General features: G+C 41.9%; 2 protein-coding genes across 3 annotated transcripts in view; one reads left to right on the top strand and one right to left on the bottom strand.

The window, feature by feature from the left end:
* Positions 1-639: 639 nt before the first annotated feature.
* LOC133622271 (monocarboxylate transporter 2-like) lies at positions 640-16,618 on the bottom strand. Its single transcript, XM_061984804.1, has 5 exons — positions 16,592-16,618; positions 13,000-13,231; positions 12,729-12,872; positions 2,750-3,583; positions 640-2,674 (listed from the first exon to the last, which is right to left on the bottom strand). The coding sequence occupies exons 2-5, from the start codon at positions 13,214-13,216 to the stop codon at positions 2,466-2,468; spliced, it is 1,404 nt and encodes a 467-aa protein (XP_061840788.1). The 5' UTR covers positions 13,217-13,231; positions 16,592-16,618; the 3' UTR covers positions 640-2,465.
* LOC133622277 (uncharacterized) overlaps positions 15,634-17,600 on the top strand; it is a 7,491-nt gene continuing 5,524 nt past the window's right edge. Inside the window, exons 1-2 of one of the 2 annotated variants that reach the window (XR_009817754.1) lie at positions 15,634-15,773; positions 16,098-16,186. Coding sequence is in view for 1 of the 2 variants with exons in the window: in XM_061984818.1 (XP_061840802.1) it covers positions 16,061-16,186 (126 nt within the window). In the remaining variant the exon portion in view is untranslated. Of the gene's footprint in view, positions 15,774-15,811; positions 16,187-17,600 lie in introns of those variants that run through there. The other variant, XM_061984818.1, reaches the window with a different exon arrangement.

Genomic DNA, 17,600 nt, shown 5'->3' with positions numbered 1-17,600 from the left:
AATGTTGTCTGTCTATCTGTGTTGGCCCTGCGATGAGGTGGCGACTTGTCCAGGGTGTACCCCGCCTTCCGCCCAAATGCAGCTGAGATAGGCTCCAGCACCCCCCGCCACTCCAAAAGGGACAAGCGGTAGAAAATGGATGGATGGATTCCTGATCATATACAATGCAGAAACGTGATATAAGGCTGACGCTAGGCGTTCTCATCTGATTAATGCGCAAGAGAACTTACCAATTTTAATGCACTGAACATAGTCCTGAGTACACTTGACGAATACGCGGTAGAAACCAGACAGTGCTGAACATTTTCTGTCTGTTTAATGTGCAAGCTAAATAAGGAGGAACTGAGTGCCTTCAGTCACCCGTCAGCAATTACTGTACACACCTCTCTGACTGAGGCCGTGGCTATTTCTGTTCGTCAGCATGTCGCCAATATAACAGCCAGTTTGCAGAAACACCATGAATTTCTACACTGTAAACATTGCTGTTGATTAGACCATGAATACAGAAAAAATATACTAAAAGGCATTGTATTACTCTTTGTCACCATGAAGGAGGTCGTAAGTGAGCTAGCAGGTGCTTGTAGCTACCGTCTCTTTTCAGAAAAGAAACTAGCGTTTTGTTTTGTTTTTAACCTTTATTGAAATACACTGACAGTGCTAGTGTTAATGTGTCGGCCAGTCAGCAACAATTAATGCAAGAAGAAATGTCATCCTGAATGAATGAATCCGGCTGCCAAAATGGGGGATTATATAACTAAACTAAAACAATTCTCCAAACTAGACTTTTAGACAAAACAAAAGATGATCATACTTTTACAACCAAGTAAGAGCGTTTCCTGGAGAAGGATTAGCATCATGTAGATACTTCAGACACAAATAACAAGTAAGCCCAAAAATGCTCAGTCATTATACAAAAGTAAACAAATCGGACTACGAGGTATTTATCTTAATGAGCAACCTGTACTAAAATTGAATGGAGCATATGAATTTAAAGGGGAACTGCACTTTTTGGGGAATTTTGCCTATCGTTCACAATCATTATGAAAGACATGACGACAGATGATTTTTTTTTTACTGCATTCTTAAAAATAAATAAATGCGATCAAAAGTTTGCTTACAATGGAGCCTATGGGAGCCGGTCAATTCTCCCTATAGAGCCCCTAAAAAAACATCCAAACACCTCCATTAAGGTTTTATATACATGATGTTAGTATTTATGTAATGCAGTAACGGGTACATTTATAATAACATTTAATATTTATGTATTTTGATCATTTTAAACATATTAATTTAAAAAACGCATAATTACGTTCGCTTTTTTTTTTTCTTCATCACTCATTTCTCTTCACTGCAGACTTTATGAGAGCCAACAAACATAATAAAACACCACTTACTGCACAAGGTCTGCTGTCATTAGGTTTCCGACTGCTAGGATGTTCATATATTCCCATTTAGAAGAAAATTGTCTCATAATCCTCGCAAAGAAACGTGGTCAGCGGCACGGGTAACAATCACTGTTTGTGTCGTTCTTGCCAGTTCCCAACTTGTCGGATTATATCCTCAGCCATCTACTTTTCAGGTGAGAGGCATGATTTATGATCTATAATAAACTTACAAGGAGCTGGAAAGCAAGGAAACAGCAGACCACTCGATTATGTAAACATAGGCACGGCGATCACGTCGGCGCTATTAATAGTTTGTCTGCGTTAGTGTTTATAAAAACAATATCACTAATACTTGATTAACATTCAAGTCACAGAATGTAAATTGAGTATTTGTTGGTGCTTTTTGAATGGTTATTTGTTGGATTTTATGGGCGGAATAGTGGAGCTCCATGGGCTCCACTGTAAGCAGACTTTTATTTGCATTTATATAATATTTAGAATGCATTAAAAAAAAAAATCCATGCATCGTCATGTCTTTTATAATGGTTGTGAACAATAGGGAAAATTCTGAAAAAAGGGAAGTTCCACTGTAAAGTTAAAAAAAAAGTCCAAAGGCATTAGTGGCTCACCTTGTGTGAACTTCACCACACGACACATCTATCAGCCTATTTTTAGGTCTTTTATTGGATTATTTCAGCTTGTTTTGGTTTACTAAATACAGTACATACTTCTCTCTGTATAATACTGGTGCAGTCCTTTAGTTATGTGCATTTAAAGTGTTAAAATTGTCAGAAAATAAATACAATACATATTTTAAATTTTAGTGCCGCAGGCACAATGGCTTTGTATTATTTATATGTTTTGTCTCTGGAGCTTAAAGTAAACTGCACACAAATACTGAGACAACAAATGTTCATCTGCAGATATGTATCTAAATTTAAAAATGTCTGCAGTTTCTAATCTGAGGTAGAAACAAATCTTAATCTTAAAAAAATCTTAACAGTATGTTCTATAAGAAAACCTATAAGCATCACCTCACTACACTCTAATATCACTCACATGAAATCCTACCCATAAAAGTCATCCATGTGTTTCATCCTGCTTCATGTTAAACTGGCAAGCCTCTTCGCAATTCCTCTTTTCCGCAGCCAACCGCTGCCGCTGCTCATCGTCCAGCTTCTTGTAGTTGTAGTAGTGCATTATGAAGAAAAATATGCCTGGAACCAGCATAAACACACCACACGCGTAGTACATGTACTTGTAGTCCCCAAAAATATCAACTAGAGCTCCTGAAAGACATAATTAATTCACCATCACAAATGCTGCATTGTGTGCAATCAATTAAAAAAATTGTTTTTCCAAACCTGAAAGTGGAGGGCCGAGAAGCACCGGGCCGCACTGGATAATGGTGACAAGTCCAACTGCACTGGAGAAACGATGAGCACCCACTAGGTCCATCAACACCTCAAAGAGCAGAGAACACACCATCCCGAATGCCATCCCAAAAAAGACAGCATAGATAACAAAGCCCACATATCCAGACGCCAGTGGGCACAGAAGGTGACATACTCCATTGTAGGATACGGCAAAGCTGAATAAATACTGGATTCTTGGTCGAACCCACTTCATATTGCCGATGAAGCCGGTTGCTGGTCGAGCAAACATGTCTACTAGGGCAAAGATGGAGAGCAAGAATGCTGCTGAATATTCATCAATGCCTTCATGTCTGGCATACGGGGCTAAGAAGACCACAGGCGCAAAAAAGCCAAGGACCATGACCACATTACCGGTGATATAAATGAGGAATCCCCTGTGTTTGAAGAGAGAGACGTCTATGAACTTCTGCACACATCCCTTCGTCTTGCCCTCGTCTTGGCTTTCTACAGCTTGGTTGTCTACGGGCATTTTTTCTGCATCATTGCTCTCATCCGGCTCAGTTTTTGGTTGCTGTTGCACTTTTTTGTTGACGGGTCTCATCAGAGAACCAGCAACACAACAGTTCGAAACAATGGCTCCCAGGATTAGAAAGCTTCCTCTCCAGCCAAAGGAATCAAAGAGAAACTGGTTAAGAGGAGCCAGAGCGAACAGAAACACTGGACTTCCCGTCATCGCCAGCCCGTTCGCCATTGGCCTCTTCATGTGGAAGTATGTTCCAATGATGGTCAGAGCTGGCTGCAGGTTGAAGGCAAGGCCACAACCTGGTAAAATCATAGAAGGGTTTGTCAACACATTATAAATAATTGATGTGGCTTAATGGCCACAATAGAAATGTCACAACATAGCAGCACTATGCAAATAATTACATCTGTGAACCATTAAGCCCACTCTATGGGTTTGCATGATGGGATTTTTATTAGCAGTAGTGTTCCAATACTGTACACAAAAAGAAATTATTAGGAGATGCTTTTCAGAGATTTTACCAATAATGCTGTGTGAGACATGCATTTTTGAGAGGTACCATAATCTAGACAAGTTGTTTTATGAATAGGCAGAAGGCACCTAACTTTAAATTTCAACAATGATTCACAAAATTACCTAAAAAAATCAGAGGATTTATTAGAAGATTAAAAAATGTTGTCGCAGACTTGGAACTATTTTTATCGTTACATTTTTAGATAACATTGTCTTTGAAAAACGGTGTTTCTTACTATGTGTATTCTTTAAGATTGAGTATTTGTCCAAACTAGTGAAATGACTAATAAAACGTTTTAATTTGGAGTAATCCGTTACGTACGGCGGGGGAAGGAGACGACACCAATACACCACACAATAGGTTTATTGAACTTGATGAATAGGTGGGATGTGTATGCTACTCTAAGTGATAGGTGCAACACGATGTGTAGAAATAAACATGTAAGTTTTACCAGAGTTTGTTGTATGTGCGTGTTGGATGAATCCTTCTTCAGACCAAAGGGGCAAGGCGAGAAGGCAGTCCGTGGGCAGGCAAGCGGTCGGGGGTTTGAGAGAAGCAACGAGGTCCGTGTCCAAGCAGGGGTCGAGGATTGAGGGAGGCAGTCCGGAATCCAGAGGGAAGTCGAGGCACACAGCTCGATCACGGGAAACAGGGGAAGCACTATGCAAGAGTGAACTACTTTCCGGCACTGGATCTTCGGGTCTGCTGGTCTTTATGCTTCTTGCCCTCATCACACCCAGGTGTGCAAATTGACGATTGCTTGCAGGCTTGCAGGCGCGTGGCCGCGATGCGTGCAGAGCGAGCAGGGGCGTGTCCCGGCGCGCTTCTAGCGGAGGTGCCGGCAGAGCTAGCGGCAGATGACACGCGGGATTGTGCACGCGCCGTGACATAATCATGATTAATCACAGGTTATTACTCGCTTGCATAATTTAAATTAACTTAAAAATTACTCCAACAATTGAATACATGCAATTTTTTTTCTCAGAATGACATACAGAAACAATTCAGAAATGTTGTACTTGAACGAACGTCATTTATTTTCTCAAAACTTGCTAACAGTTTTATCTAAAGTCCAGTCAGGAGGGTTTTTACGGAGTGAAATTTGTCACTGAGCGCACTTATTGTTGTATTGACATATGCATCGACCTGATCTCTGACCATATAACAACCACGCCACCTTTCGGCTACCCATCCGCGAATAAGGTAAAGGAGCTTGTGCGGTCAAAATAAATTGAGTGTGTGGACGTCTTTGTGTGGGTTCTTTTGGGACCAATCGACCACTGTCACACCCCCTCGGGTACAGGTTTACAAAAGTCTTTTATTTTCGTTGTTTTTGTGCTTTTCAGCAATTGTCTTTGTCTTTCTTCTGCTTCTTCGTGCTCGTGTCACCCTCTGCTCCTGCTAGCCAGCCCCCTCATGGTCTCCGACGCTGCTAATAAAGAGACAGGTGATTAAATAACTCGTTCCAGCTGAGGTATCTACTCGTCTGTCAGCTGCTTCATAGCCGGTTCCTGCACACACCCTGCCCGCAGGAGACGCATGGACCACGCCCCCTCCACAGAGTGATTAAGCTGCGTTGATACATGATTAATGGAACATTTTTTGTGATAAATCACAAATTAACTTATATTTGACAGCCCTAATTCTAACAAAAATATCCATATATTTGCAGAAATGAAGCGCAGTGGCACTGCTTCGGGATAGCGCGTTGCGTAATCCACCAGGACTTACACAAAGCGATATCCCCATGTGCTCGGGTGGAATGGTCCGATGAGGTCCATCCCGATTCTCTCAAATGGGACCTCCATGAGCGGCAATGGGCGCAAGGGCGCCTTCGGGGTGGCCGCCGGATTCACCAGCTGTCAGTCCGGGCAGGCAGCGCACCAACGGCGCACGTCTACCCAGATACCCGGCCAATAGAATCGGACTATGATCCGATTGAGTGTCTTATCGTACCCCATGTGGCCAGACATGGGATTATAATGCGCCGCCTAGAAAACCATTTCCCGGCGGCGTTTCGGCACCAACTATTGGGTGGATTCCTCTCCGGTTTGAGTGTCACGGCTCACTCAGTATAACCTGTCCCTAATAATTGAAAAGTGAGGGAATACCCGCGCAGTTCCCGGGCGCACCAGCTGACCGTCGATGTAATCCACCTGGTCCCAGGCCGCGCGCAAAGTTTCATCACGGGACTTTTCTAGGGGAAAATCCTCCGTAGGGTGCCAGTGGGGGGACGGGGGAGCCTCCCGCAAAGCCTCCGCCGGTTCCCGCTCGGCAGTGTTGGATGGACTCGCATCGCCACTCAGAACTGTGCGGATATTCCCCTTTCCTACAGTCCGTGAACGCACCCTCACACATTGTGTTACTAGCAAGTTAAACTCCGTCCAATTTGTACCCAAAATCACGGGGTGCGTAAGGTGCGCGCTTACGGCAACCTTGACACTATGCTTTTGGCCGCTATACCAAATTTCCACTGGCACAATAGGGTACTCATGCACATCCCCATGAATACACTTAATTGTTCGCTGTGTCGCCTGCCTCAACGCCCCGGGTCGAACCAGGTTTTGGTGGATCATGGACTGTTTTCAGCCCGAATCCACCATCGCCCGGTATGTACTCCCTTGCACCCTTACCGGGACGCAATAAATCTCTCCCAGATCGGGGGCGGGCCCTGGGGGGACGACAACCCGTATCGCCTGTCCAACCTCCATCAAGGAGCACTCCCGTCTTACGTGCCCGGGCTGTCCGCACCCCCAGCACACCGGCCCTGGTGTCCGAGGTGCTGTCTGCGGTGGAAGCCCCCTCTCAGCAGCGCCGGTACCCTGGAGAGAAGAAGGAACAGAGGAGACATGCCCCCCTGATGTTACAGTTGGCTGTGTGAGTGGGTGTGCTGGATGGATGTCCGAGTCAGGAACCTGCTCGCGGGTCCAGGCCGCCTCCGCCGGGCGGGGTCGTGGCTCCAGGGGTGCCTCATCCTGTGGTGCGAGTTGTCAGCGGGGTCCTGGGGTGGGCCTTTCGGCCGGCTTTGCGCGGTCACCTCCCGCTGGACTGCCAGGTGATCTTTGGCCAGGGTCACTGCTGCCATCAGGTCCTTTGGACGGTGGTATTTGACCCATGCGGAGGTCCTGGCCGGGATGGAGTCGATAAATTGTTCTAGTACGACCAGCTCGAACATTCGGCTGTCCTCTCCTCGGGGTTGGAGCCACCGGGTCGCCGTGTCCCGGAGCTGCTGCACCAAGGCGAACGGGCGGTCTTCGGGTCCCAACCTCAGGGATCGGAACCGGCATCTGTGGTCCTCTGGGTTACTGCCGACCCGATCCAGGATAGTGCGGCGCAGGTTGGGGAAATGCATCCGGGCGGCCGCCGGGAGACTCAACGCCGCCCGCTGCGCCTTCCCCGCCAGGAGCGGCAGCAACTTTACGCCCCACTCTTCTTCCGGCCACTTACATGCTGCTGCCGTGGCCTCAAATACATCAAGGAACGCGTGGGGGTCCTTCGCCTCCGCCATGCGCTGCATGGAGGTCGTCGCCCCCGCTCCGGATGTCTCTGCCGCCCTGCCCATCAACGTCTGCGTTTGCTGCTGGCTAGCCGCTGACACCTCGGCCAGGACCCGGCTGAGCGCCTCCAGGGGGGTTGGGGCCGACATCTTCTCACGGCCCTGCTGCATTGGGCGCCACTTGTGGAGGTCTTTGTGTGGGTTCTTTTGGGACCAATCGACCACTGTCACACCCCCTCGGGTACAGGTTTACAAGAGTCTTTTATTTTTTTTGTTTTTGTGCTTTTCAGCAATTGTCTTTGTCTTTCTTCTGCTTCTTCGTGCTTGTGTCACCCTCTGCTCCTGCCAGCCAGCCCCCTCATGGTCTCCAACGCTACTAATAAAGAGACAGGTGATTAGACAACTTGTTCCAGCTGAGGTATCTACTCACCTGTCAGCTGCTTCTTAGCCAGTCCCAGCACACACCCTGCCCGCAGGAGACGCGTGGACCACGCCCCCTCCACAGAGTGATTAAGCTGCGTTGATACATGATTAATGGAACATTTTTTGTTATTAATCACAAATTATCTTAATAAATTTTGACAGCCCTAATTCTAACAAAAATATCCATACATACATTTTTTATACCACTTATATCCTTATGGGCGCAGGTAAGCTGGAGCCTACCTTGGGTGAATTTGGCTGGTCGCCAGACAATTTCAGGGTACGTATAGGCAAACAACCATTCACACTCACATTCATATCTACAGGTAAAAGCCAGTAAATTAGAATATTTTGAAAAACTTGATTTGTTTCAGTAATTGCATTCAAAAGGTGTAACTTGTACATTATATTTATTCATTGCACACAGACTGATGCATTCAAATGTTTATTTCATTTAATTTTGATGATTTGAAGTGGCAACAAATGAAAATCCAAAATTCCGTGTGTCACAAAATTAGAATATTACTTAAAGCTAATACAAAAAAGGGATTTTTAGAAATGTTGGCCAACTGAAAAGTATGAAAATGAAAAATATGAGCATGTACAATACTCAATACTTGGTTGGAGCTCCTTTTGCCTCAATTACTGCGTTAATGCGGCGTGGCATGGAGTCGATGAGTTTCTGGCACTGCTCAGGTGTTATGAGAGCCCAGGTTGCTCTGATAGTGGCCTTCAACTCTTCTGCGTTTTTGGGTCTGGCATTCTGCATCTTCCTTTTCACAATACCCCACAGATTTTCTATGGGGCTAAGGTCAGGGGAGTTGGCGGGCCAATTTAGAACAGAAATACCATGGTCCGTAAACCAGGCACGGGTAGATTTTGCGCTGTGTGCAGGCGCCAAGTCCTGTTGGAACTTGAAATCTCCATCTCCATAGAGCAGGTCAGCAGCAGGAAGCATGAAGTGCTCTAAAACTTGCTGGTAGACGGCTGCGTTGACCCTGGATCTCAGGAAACAGAGTGGACCGACACCAGCAGATGACATGGCACCCCAAACCATCACCCAACCATGCAAATTGTGCATTTCCTTTGGAAATCGAGGTCTCAGAGTCTGGAGGAAGACAGGAGAGGCACAGGATCCACGTTGCCTGAAGTCTAGTGTAAAGTTTCCACCATCAATGATGGTTTGGGGTGCCATGTCATCTGCTGGTGTCGGTCCACTCTGTTTCCTGAGATCCAGGGTCAACGCAGCCGTCTACCAGCAAGTTTTAGAGCACTTCATGCTTCCTGCTGCTGACCTGCTCTATGGAGATGGAGATTTCAAGTTCCAACAGGACTTGGCGCCTGCACACAGCGCAAAATCTACCCGTGCCTGGTTTACGGACCATGGTATTTCTGTTCTAAATTGGCCCGCCAACTCCCCTGACCTTAGCCCCATAGAAAATCTGTGGGGTATTGTGAAAAGGAAGATGCAGAATGCCAGACCCAAAAACGCAGAAGAGTTGAAGGCCACTATCAGAGCAACCTGGGCTCTCATAACACCTGAGCAGTGCCAGAAACTCATCGACTCCATGCCACGCCGCATTAACGCAGTAATTGAGGCAAAAGGAGCTCCAACCAAGTATTGAGTATTGTACATGCTCATATTTTTCATTTTCATACTTTTCAGTTGGCCAACATTTCTAAAAATCCCTTTTTTGTATTAGCCTTAAGTAATATTCTAATTTTGTGACACACGGAATTTTGGATTTTCATTTGTTGCCACTTCAAATCATCAAAATTAAATGAAATAAACATTTGAATGCATCAGTCTGTGTGCAATGAATAAATATAATGTACAAGTTACACCTTTTGAATGCAATTACTGAAATAAATCAAGTTTTTCAAAATATTCTAATTTACTGGCTTTTACCTGTATATGGACAATTTAGTGTCTTCAAATAACCTAGCATGCATATTTTTGGAATGTGGAAGGAAACCAGAGTACCGGGAGAAAATCCAAGCACGCACGGGGAGAACATGCAAACTTCAAACAGAGATGTCCAAACAGAGATTCGAACCTAGATCTCCCAGATGATATTGTTATCATTGCTGCGTGATCACACACAAATAAAAGTTTAAAAATATGCAATTACATGAAGTGCATGAATTTTTTCTGTCAAAATGGAAAGAAAAAAATATATTTACTGTATTCTTCAGACTATGAGGCCCACTTAAAATCCTTTCATGTTCTCAAAAATGGACAGTGCACCTTATTACCCAGTGCACCTAATATATGTATTAAATCTGGTTCTGTTTACTGACCTCAAACCAATTTAATATGGTACATGGTGTAATGATAAGTGTGACCAGTAGATGGCAGTCACATATAAGAGATACATGTGGACTGCAGGTTGACGCCTGTTCAATAAATGACGCTAGCAAGTACCTATTAGCAAACAAGAACAAGACTTTGATGTTTCATTGAGTGAGTCTACTGACAGATATAAGTTAGAACTGTAGGCTTGTATTAGAAATGGCTACAGCGGAGGATGAATACCACAGAACAAGAAGATTCATTACATGTTATCTAGACCACAAGGAAGTGTTTTAAGTGTAGAAACAAAATCATAATATGACCCCTTTAATGAGCCTTATAATCCGGTGCGCTTTGCGTATGAAAATAGACCTGAATAGACCTGTTGATCGACAGTGCACCTTGTAATCCGGTGCAGTTTATAGTCTGAAAAATACAGTAGTAACAAAGATTACTGTAAATTCCGAAATATAAGCCACTACTTTTTTCCTACACTTTGAATCTTGCGACTCATAAGACGGTGCGGCTAATTTATGGATACTTTTTCTTTGCTAACTGCCATAATGTTTTGTGTCCAACTCTTTTCATTACATCCAAGCAGATGACGAAAATTGTGTGTTATTGTTTGTGCTATGGTGCCATCTATTTGACGAGTTCGCTCACTGCAGTTGCTGCGAGTTGAAAATGTATTTCCTGTTTGGCCTCAAACAGAAAGTAAAATCATCCATAGCATTCTGCTTCAAAGGATTCATCCCTCTAAGTAACATGTGTAACTTTCACAATATAACTAAAACAATTTACGCTTTCTAGACCGTCCCATGTGTGATGTCTGTAGAGTGATTTCATGTACATTTGTCCGAGCTATAGTAATGTAATGAATCTGGCGTCGTTAGCATTGGCTAATATGCTAACATGTCTACGAGTGTCTGTGTTAGTATTATTAACTTACATTGCCATTCTTTTTGTATTGTTTCAATTTACTAATTCCTCAGTAAATTCAAATTTACGGGCGGTATAGCTCGGTTGGTAGAGTGGCCGTGCCAGCAACTTAAGGGTTCCAGGTTCGATTCTCGCTTCTGCCATCCTAGTCACTGCTGTTGTGTCCTTGGGCCAGACACTTTACCCACCTGCTCCCAGTGCCACCCATCCTGGTTTAAATGTAACTTAGATATTGGGTTTCATTATGTAAAGCGCTTTGAGTCACTGGAGAACAGCGCTATATAAATATAATTCACTTCACTTCACAAAATGTCACCGAGGAGTTATTGAGCCTGTTTGGCCGATTGAAAAGCTAGCTTTTGCAGCTAGTGGGTCTAAGACGATGACTTCTGTTTTTTTTTTATCATCCGTTTTACTGCCGTGTTACAGGCACCGTTTCGAAACAATTAAGGTATGTAATCAAACATTTACAAAATCTTTCTCTGTAAATAACTAATTTCACAACGTAAATATCTGCGGCTTACAGTCCGGTGCAGCTAATATATGGAATCATATTATTTTCTTCTAAAATGTAGTGTGTGTGGTAGGGGTGTGGGAAGAAATAGAATCGGGAATCTCACGTTGTGCGATTCAGAATCGATTCTCATTTTTAAAAAATCGATTTTTATTTATTTATTTATTTATTTATTTATTTTTTAATTAATCAATCCAACAAAAGCAATAACACAGTAATACCATAACAATGCAATCCAATTCCAAAACCAAACCCGACCCAGCAACATTGAGAACTGCAATAAAAAAAGCAATTGAGAGGAGACACAAAGACGACACAGAACAAACCAAAAGTAGTGAAACAAAAATGAATATTATCAACAACAGTATCAATATTAGTTACAATTTCAACAAAACAGTGATTAAAAATCCCTCATTGACATTATCATTAGACATTTATAAAAAAAAAATTACAAAAAATGAACAATAGTGTCACAGTGGCTTACACTTGCATCGCATCTCATAAGCTTGACAACACACTGTGTCCAATATTTTCACAAAGATAAAATAAGTCATATTTTTGGTTCATTTATAGTTAAAACAAATTTACATTATTGAAATCAGTTGATAAAACATTGTCCTTTACAATTATAAAAGCTTTTTACAAAAATCTACTACACTGCTTGCATGTCAGCAGACTGGGGTAGATCCTGCTGAAATCCTATGTATTGAATGAATAGAGAATCGTTTTGAATCGGGAAAAAATCGTTTTTGAATCGAGAATCGTGTTGAATTGAAAAAAAAATCGATTTTGAATCGAATTGTAACCCCAAGAATCGATATTGAATCGAATCGTGGGACACCCAAAGATTCACAGCCCTAGTGTGTGTGGCTCTTTAGTAATCAATAGTAGTAAATAAGTACTGTATTGACGCACATTATTTCCAGGCTTTCACAGGCCACACAAAATGGTGTGACAGGCCACACAAAATGGTGTGGCAGCCCAGATCTGGCCTTCGGGCCCTGCGTGTTCTAATGTATCGAAATTAACCTGAATATATGTGTAGGTGCACCACATTCTATTTGAAAATCAAAGGTTGGAAACTCTGCTTTACAATATTCAATCCTGACGAAGAATTCAATAAATCAACCAGGCCACATAAAGTACACATGACCATCTTTAACATTACTGTGCACTCGTTGTAACATCTGATCCCTCAAACATATGGAGCGATTGCACCGACATGGAAACACATGTAATTATTGATTTGAAAACTGTTAGATTACCTCCAATTACTCCAACGCAGAGGTACAGATGGAAGATAGTTGTTCCAAAAGAGGCGAGCACCATAGCACAGCCAACCATTACCCCACCAACCATGACCACGGGTCTGCTGCCATAACGATTCACAAGAATGCTGCTCACGGGCCCTGCAAAGGACAGAGACGTAAAGTTAACAGCAATGATTTTTTATAATTATATGGATGTATCTATTCAATGTATTAAAACTGCACAGATATATGAGACATTTTTAGAGGGATGTTGATGACGACTGACCTCCAGCATACATTGATGCAAGCATGACGGAGGACACCCAAGCAATCTGGCTGTAGGAAACAGAAAAATATTCCTGAATCTCCTTGTAGTAGATGGTGAGCGACTTGGGAAAGGCGTAAGCAAATCCAATGGAGATAAAGGCCGCGAAGACGACGGCCCAGCCCCAGCCTCCGTCTGGAGGAATGTAGCCCAGACTGGTTTCTGCTTCCAGCGGCATGTTGGATTTTAGGGCCTGAATAGAGAGCAGACGTGAAACAAAGTTAAGGTTGAGACTCCAAAGTTGTGACTGTGATATGCAGACTCAAAGTGCAAGCCACAAACCCCACCTCTGCACAATTCTTAAGTGTTCTGGCCAGCCTATGAAGTGTGTTGCTGTGCCAGAGTGTGACTGCCGCCCTGATAGAGGCCCTACTGAAAGTCTTTTCATCTTGTCACGTGTCAGGTAAGGGGGAAAAATCTAAGCTTCGAACAATCACTCAAGACATTGTGCTCTATAACAACTGCTGTAAAATAGTCTGTTTTTAGAATGTTTACCGTAATGCTGCAAAGCTCCAAAAGGTGACGCGCCAGCTTTGTAAGGGAATACATTTGCATTAAAAGTAACGAGGTGCACAGAGGCAGGTAAATTATAGTTGTGTGTCTCTCTTAGAGACAGTTTGGAGGCGAATCTCAATTCTAGGGTTCAAATACATCACTTTAAAACATGCATGTTTATTTCTCCTGGGGGTTGATGAAAGCCTCTCACAATCCTTTCCAGAGTTGTTCCTCTGTGCAGGATTTATAGGACAAACGACACCGCTTGATACCAGCAAAAAAGAAAAGAAAAAGCATCAAAGAAACCACCGGGGTGGATTTTCTAACTGCACAACTGATGCAGTGGTAATTCATATTGATTCTTACTTTGTGTGTGTTGAAGTGAAAATAAAAATCACATTAAACAAATATAATAAAAGAGTTAACACTGAAAGCATGTGTGACTATTGTATTATCGTCAAGCTTTTTTATGTGGGATATTACAAACCGGTGCCTAAAAAGAGACAGCACACCCCCTTACCCCCTGCCTCTGTTTGATGGACGCACCCTTTCACTGTTGGGCACTATTGATGTTTTCTTTCACAAATGAGCATACGCCTGCTTATTGCATTCAGTCTGTGGCTGTTAATTATTAGTGTCTGTTGACATCAACCCAGTGGAGCTTGTTACATTGTTCTTCCAATAGAGTTAGTTAAAAATGACCCAACGGAAATTACGTGCATTTAAAAAAAAAAGTGGAACTTATTGTTTTACTTGGTGGGGTGCCTCAGCTTCATCTCTAGTCTCAGCTGTCCAAACACAATTGATTGTATGGAACGAAGGCAAGGAGCAAATCTGATGCAACACACTGTGTTTTTTTTTAAACATATTTGCCTTCAGTGATGTACGTACTGTCATATTTATTATTAAATTACTCCTGGTTGATTGACAGCCCCTGTGGAGAGCGCTTGTATTTCTTACCACAGTCAACAAACAAATAGACTCATGGGGTTGTTTTCTTGCCCCACCCTGCAGTAGTGTTTACAGTACCCTTTAAAATGCTGTTGACTTACACAGAGTAATTGCAGTTTTTGTTCCCGTATACATCTATTCTTTATTCCTCTCGATGTCACGAGCAGGCAGGAATCTATAACTGACTTGGACTTTGAGAGACAGGGCAGGTCACCCTGGACTGGTGATTGGTCATTCACATTGTATACATATAGACAAATAAGATCCACATTCGCATTCACACCTTTGGACAATTTAGATGCTCCAATGAATATGCATGTTTGGTTTTACTCGAAGAGGAAGTTGGAGTACTTGGAGAAAAACCTTGCAAGCATTAAGAGAACACTAAACTCCTTGCAAAGTTCAGTTTTAGTAGAACTGTATCAATGATCACCAATGTTTTGGGTTTTTTTTTAAACATGAATCATAACAATTGCTAACAAAATTGCTATTGACTGTTGCATTTTGAGAGTTTTTTGTGGGACTAGAATGTAAACCCGCAATATTAATTAACAAGAATACTGTAAGGAATAAATGAATATATCTGTATTTTATAATTCTCATTAAAAATAACAAAAACTAATTTAGTAAGGTCTACATTTGTCAGTTGTCCAACATCTTATGCTACTGTGTCTGTCTACATAAAGTATATGATGGTGTGCAGGTTTTCACGGTGTAGCTTTATATATAGTGATAGCGCTCTCAAGTGGTAATTTAAAATATTGCAGCTTTATGTCGATAGGTGAATGCAGGGTTACCAGACGTATTAGCTCGATAATTACAACCTCTGCACACTGCATGATCAATATGAACAAAAAAATCCCGTTATGTACAATAATATGACCCATATGTACAATAATTACACCCATTCAATGCATGTCTATCAGCAAACACAAACATAATACACCCGGCATGTACATTGTTTCACTTGACTTTCCAATGCTGCCAGTTTATTTAAGTTCAAATCTGCATCATAATTTACACGATGTAAATTAAAATCCATGGCAATGTTTTACTGTAGCAGATGATCGGAAACTTCTCGAAATCAGGTATGTACGATAATGTCCCTAAATATGACAATTTCAAGCTTCGAGCACGATACGTTGTCATTTTCCATCTGGCAACGCTCATTAAACCCGGAAGTTGTGAGAACCACGCCTACCGGTTAGCTTCCGTTGTTCAGTCTGTAGGACTTTATGTAACACCACGAGTCAAAGTAGGAAAATATCGACTATTTAATATTTTTTAGGGTAAGTGTTTGTTTATTGTTTGCTCCAACCACTGTTGAGGATGAATGTTGCTACACAGGTTCGCATTAGTACTCTTAGCAGCACTCTTAGATAGTTCGGTGCATCTGACGCTACTTTTCTGAGCATGCGCGGTTTTTGCTTGGCGGCGAGAAATAATTTTCCGAGTGGGTGCTCGGCATTGTCCGTGGGTGCTCGGGCCCGGAAGCACACACGAGATCGGCTCCTTGTGGTTCGGTGTCATAATTCATCAGTCAGCTGTTTGAGTCTCACTCTAATTCCAAGTTCAAATGTTTACCAACATCAAAATTGGTGTTTTATCTTTAGGCAGACTGCCTCCTATTCATTTCAGGACAAGTGTGGCAAATGTTCTCTGCAGACATCATCGGAACCTCGCCTCTCAGTCCAGGGTCAAGGTGAGTTATTACATATTCCACATATTGTAACCATTATGTACACATAACGTATGTTGTGATGAATGTTAGCATGGAAACAAGATGTACAGTGACCGGTTTGCATCCGCTCATGCCAGAAAGGGTTACTTGGTGTCAAACAGTGGCTAAAATAGTCCAACTGCGTCACTAGACAGCTGGAGTCCAAGAGGAAAATAACATTTGTTTTGTCTAATTCTGCTGTATATATTCAATCCTTGTTTGTGATCAAGTCAAAAAATTAAAGATTGCTGTCAGAATATTTAGTTGTGTCAACTATCTTGATTAGTGGCAGCAACTCAGTAAACAATTAGATATAACAGTCAACAAAAATGTGAGATTAAAATGATCTTCAAGCCATCCTACTACCGTTCATGTCAAGAGCATCACCTTGAAAATCCTGGATCAAGACCTCCTAGACGGTTCAGGTTTTAGCAGCAGCTTGTCCTCTAAGAAACTAAAGCATGAACTTGGCTGGCGTGTTAAACTGGACACCACCAGATATAGTTGGCTTTAGTTTAAAATGTCAGGGATGCAACATGACAGTAATACTGCGAGTGTAGGACCACTACCAGCAGTAATACTGCAAACTGCAACAACAAACAGTGCAATAACAGTGCAATACATTTTCATAGCATGGTCCCTACTGCCTAGTTTCTCTTGTTATATTCGTATTTTTACTCTTTTCTTATTGTTGCTTTTTATTTTTATTCTTATCGTAAAATGTTCTATTTTATTTCCATTTATACCCCCATTATTTACTTTTTACTTTTTAAATCCGATCTCAATTCTATGGAGCCCTTACATCATACTTGCCAACCCTCCCGAATTTTCCGGGAGACTCCCGAAATTCAGCGCCTCACCCGAAAACCTCCCGGGACAAATATTCTCCCGAAAATCTCCCGATTTTCAGCAGGAGGACAGCTGGGTGACAAGAACTAAATCATCCAGACTAGAGATAAATTCTATTATTATGTTTATCTTACCTAAAAATAAATATATTTATTAATTACAAAAAAAAATAAACACATTTTTACTATATTTTGCTAAAAACATCAAAATTAATTGTGTTTTTATTTGTATTTTTTCTGACTCCTTATTACATCCAGCCATAGAATTATACATTAAAATAAACATATATGAAATAATTAATTTTAAATGATCATAATAATTCATTTAAAATGACCATATTTAATTATTAAAACAATTGCCTTAGCATTTTATTCATTACATTTTGAAGCTCTCAGAAGCCAAGTTATGTTATATTCCTTAAGATTTATTTATGCAAGTTTGAAGTATCAATTATCTAAACACAGTTTTGTTTGCATATTTTCAGGATGTATATATATATATATATATATATATATATATATATGTATGTATGTATGTATGTATGTAT

The sequence above is a fragment of the Nerophis lumbriciformis genome, linkage group LG01 (genome assembly GCF_033978685.3).
Source record: "Nerophis lumbriciformis linkage group LG01, RoL_Nlum_v2.1, whole genome shotgun sequence".
Lineage (NCBI taxonomy): Eukaryota > Metazoa > Chordata > Actinopteri > Syngnathiformes > Syngnathidae > Nerophis > Nerophis lumbriciformis.
This window is presented reverse-complemented; position numbering and strand designations above follow the sequence as displayed.

Bases quoted from the DNA above. Each gene is read 5' to 3' on its own strand.
- LOC133622271 (XM_061984804.1), bottom strand. From the start codon at position 13,216: ATGCCGCTGGAAGCAGAAACCAGTCTGGGCTACATTCCTCCAGACGGA. The intron at 12,873-12,999 runs GTCAGTCGTCAT...TGTCCTTTGCAG, and splicing joins TGCATCAATGTATGCTGGAG to GGCCCGTGAGCAGCATTCTT. The intron at 2,675-2,749 runs GTTTGGAAAAAC...TATGTCTTTCAG, and splicing joins TCTCGGCCCTCCACTTTCAG to GAGCTCTAGTTGATATTTTT.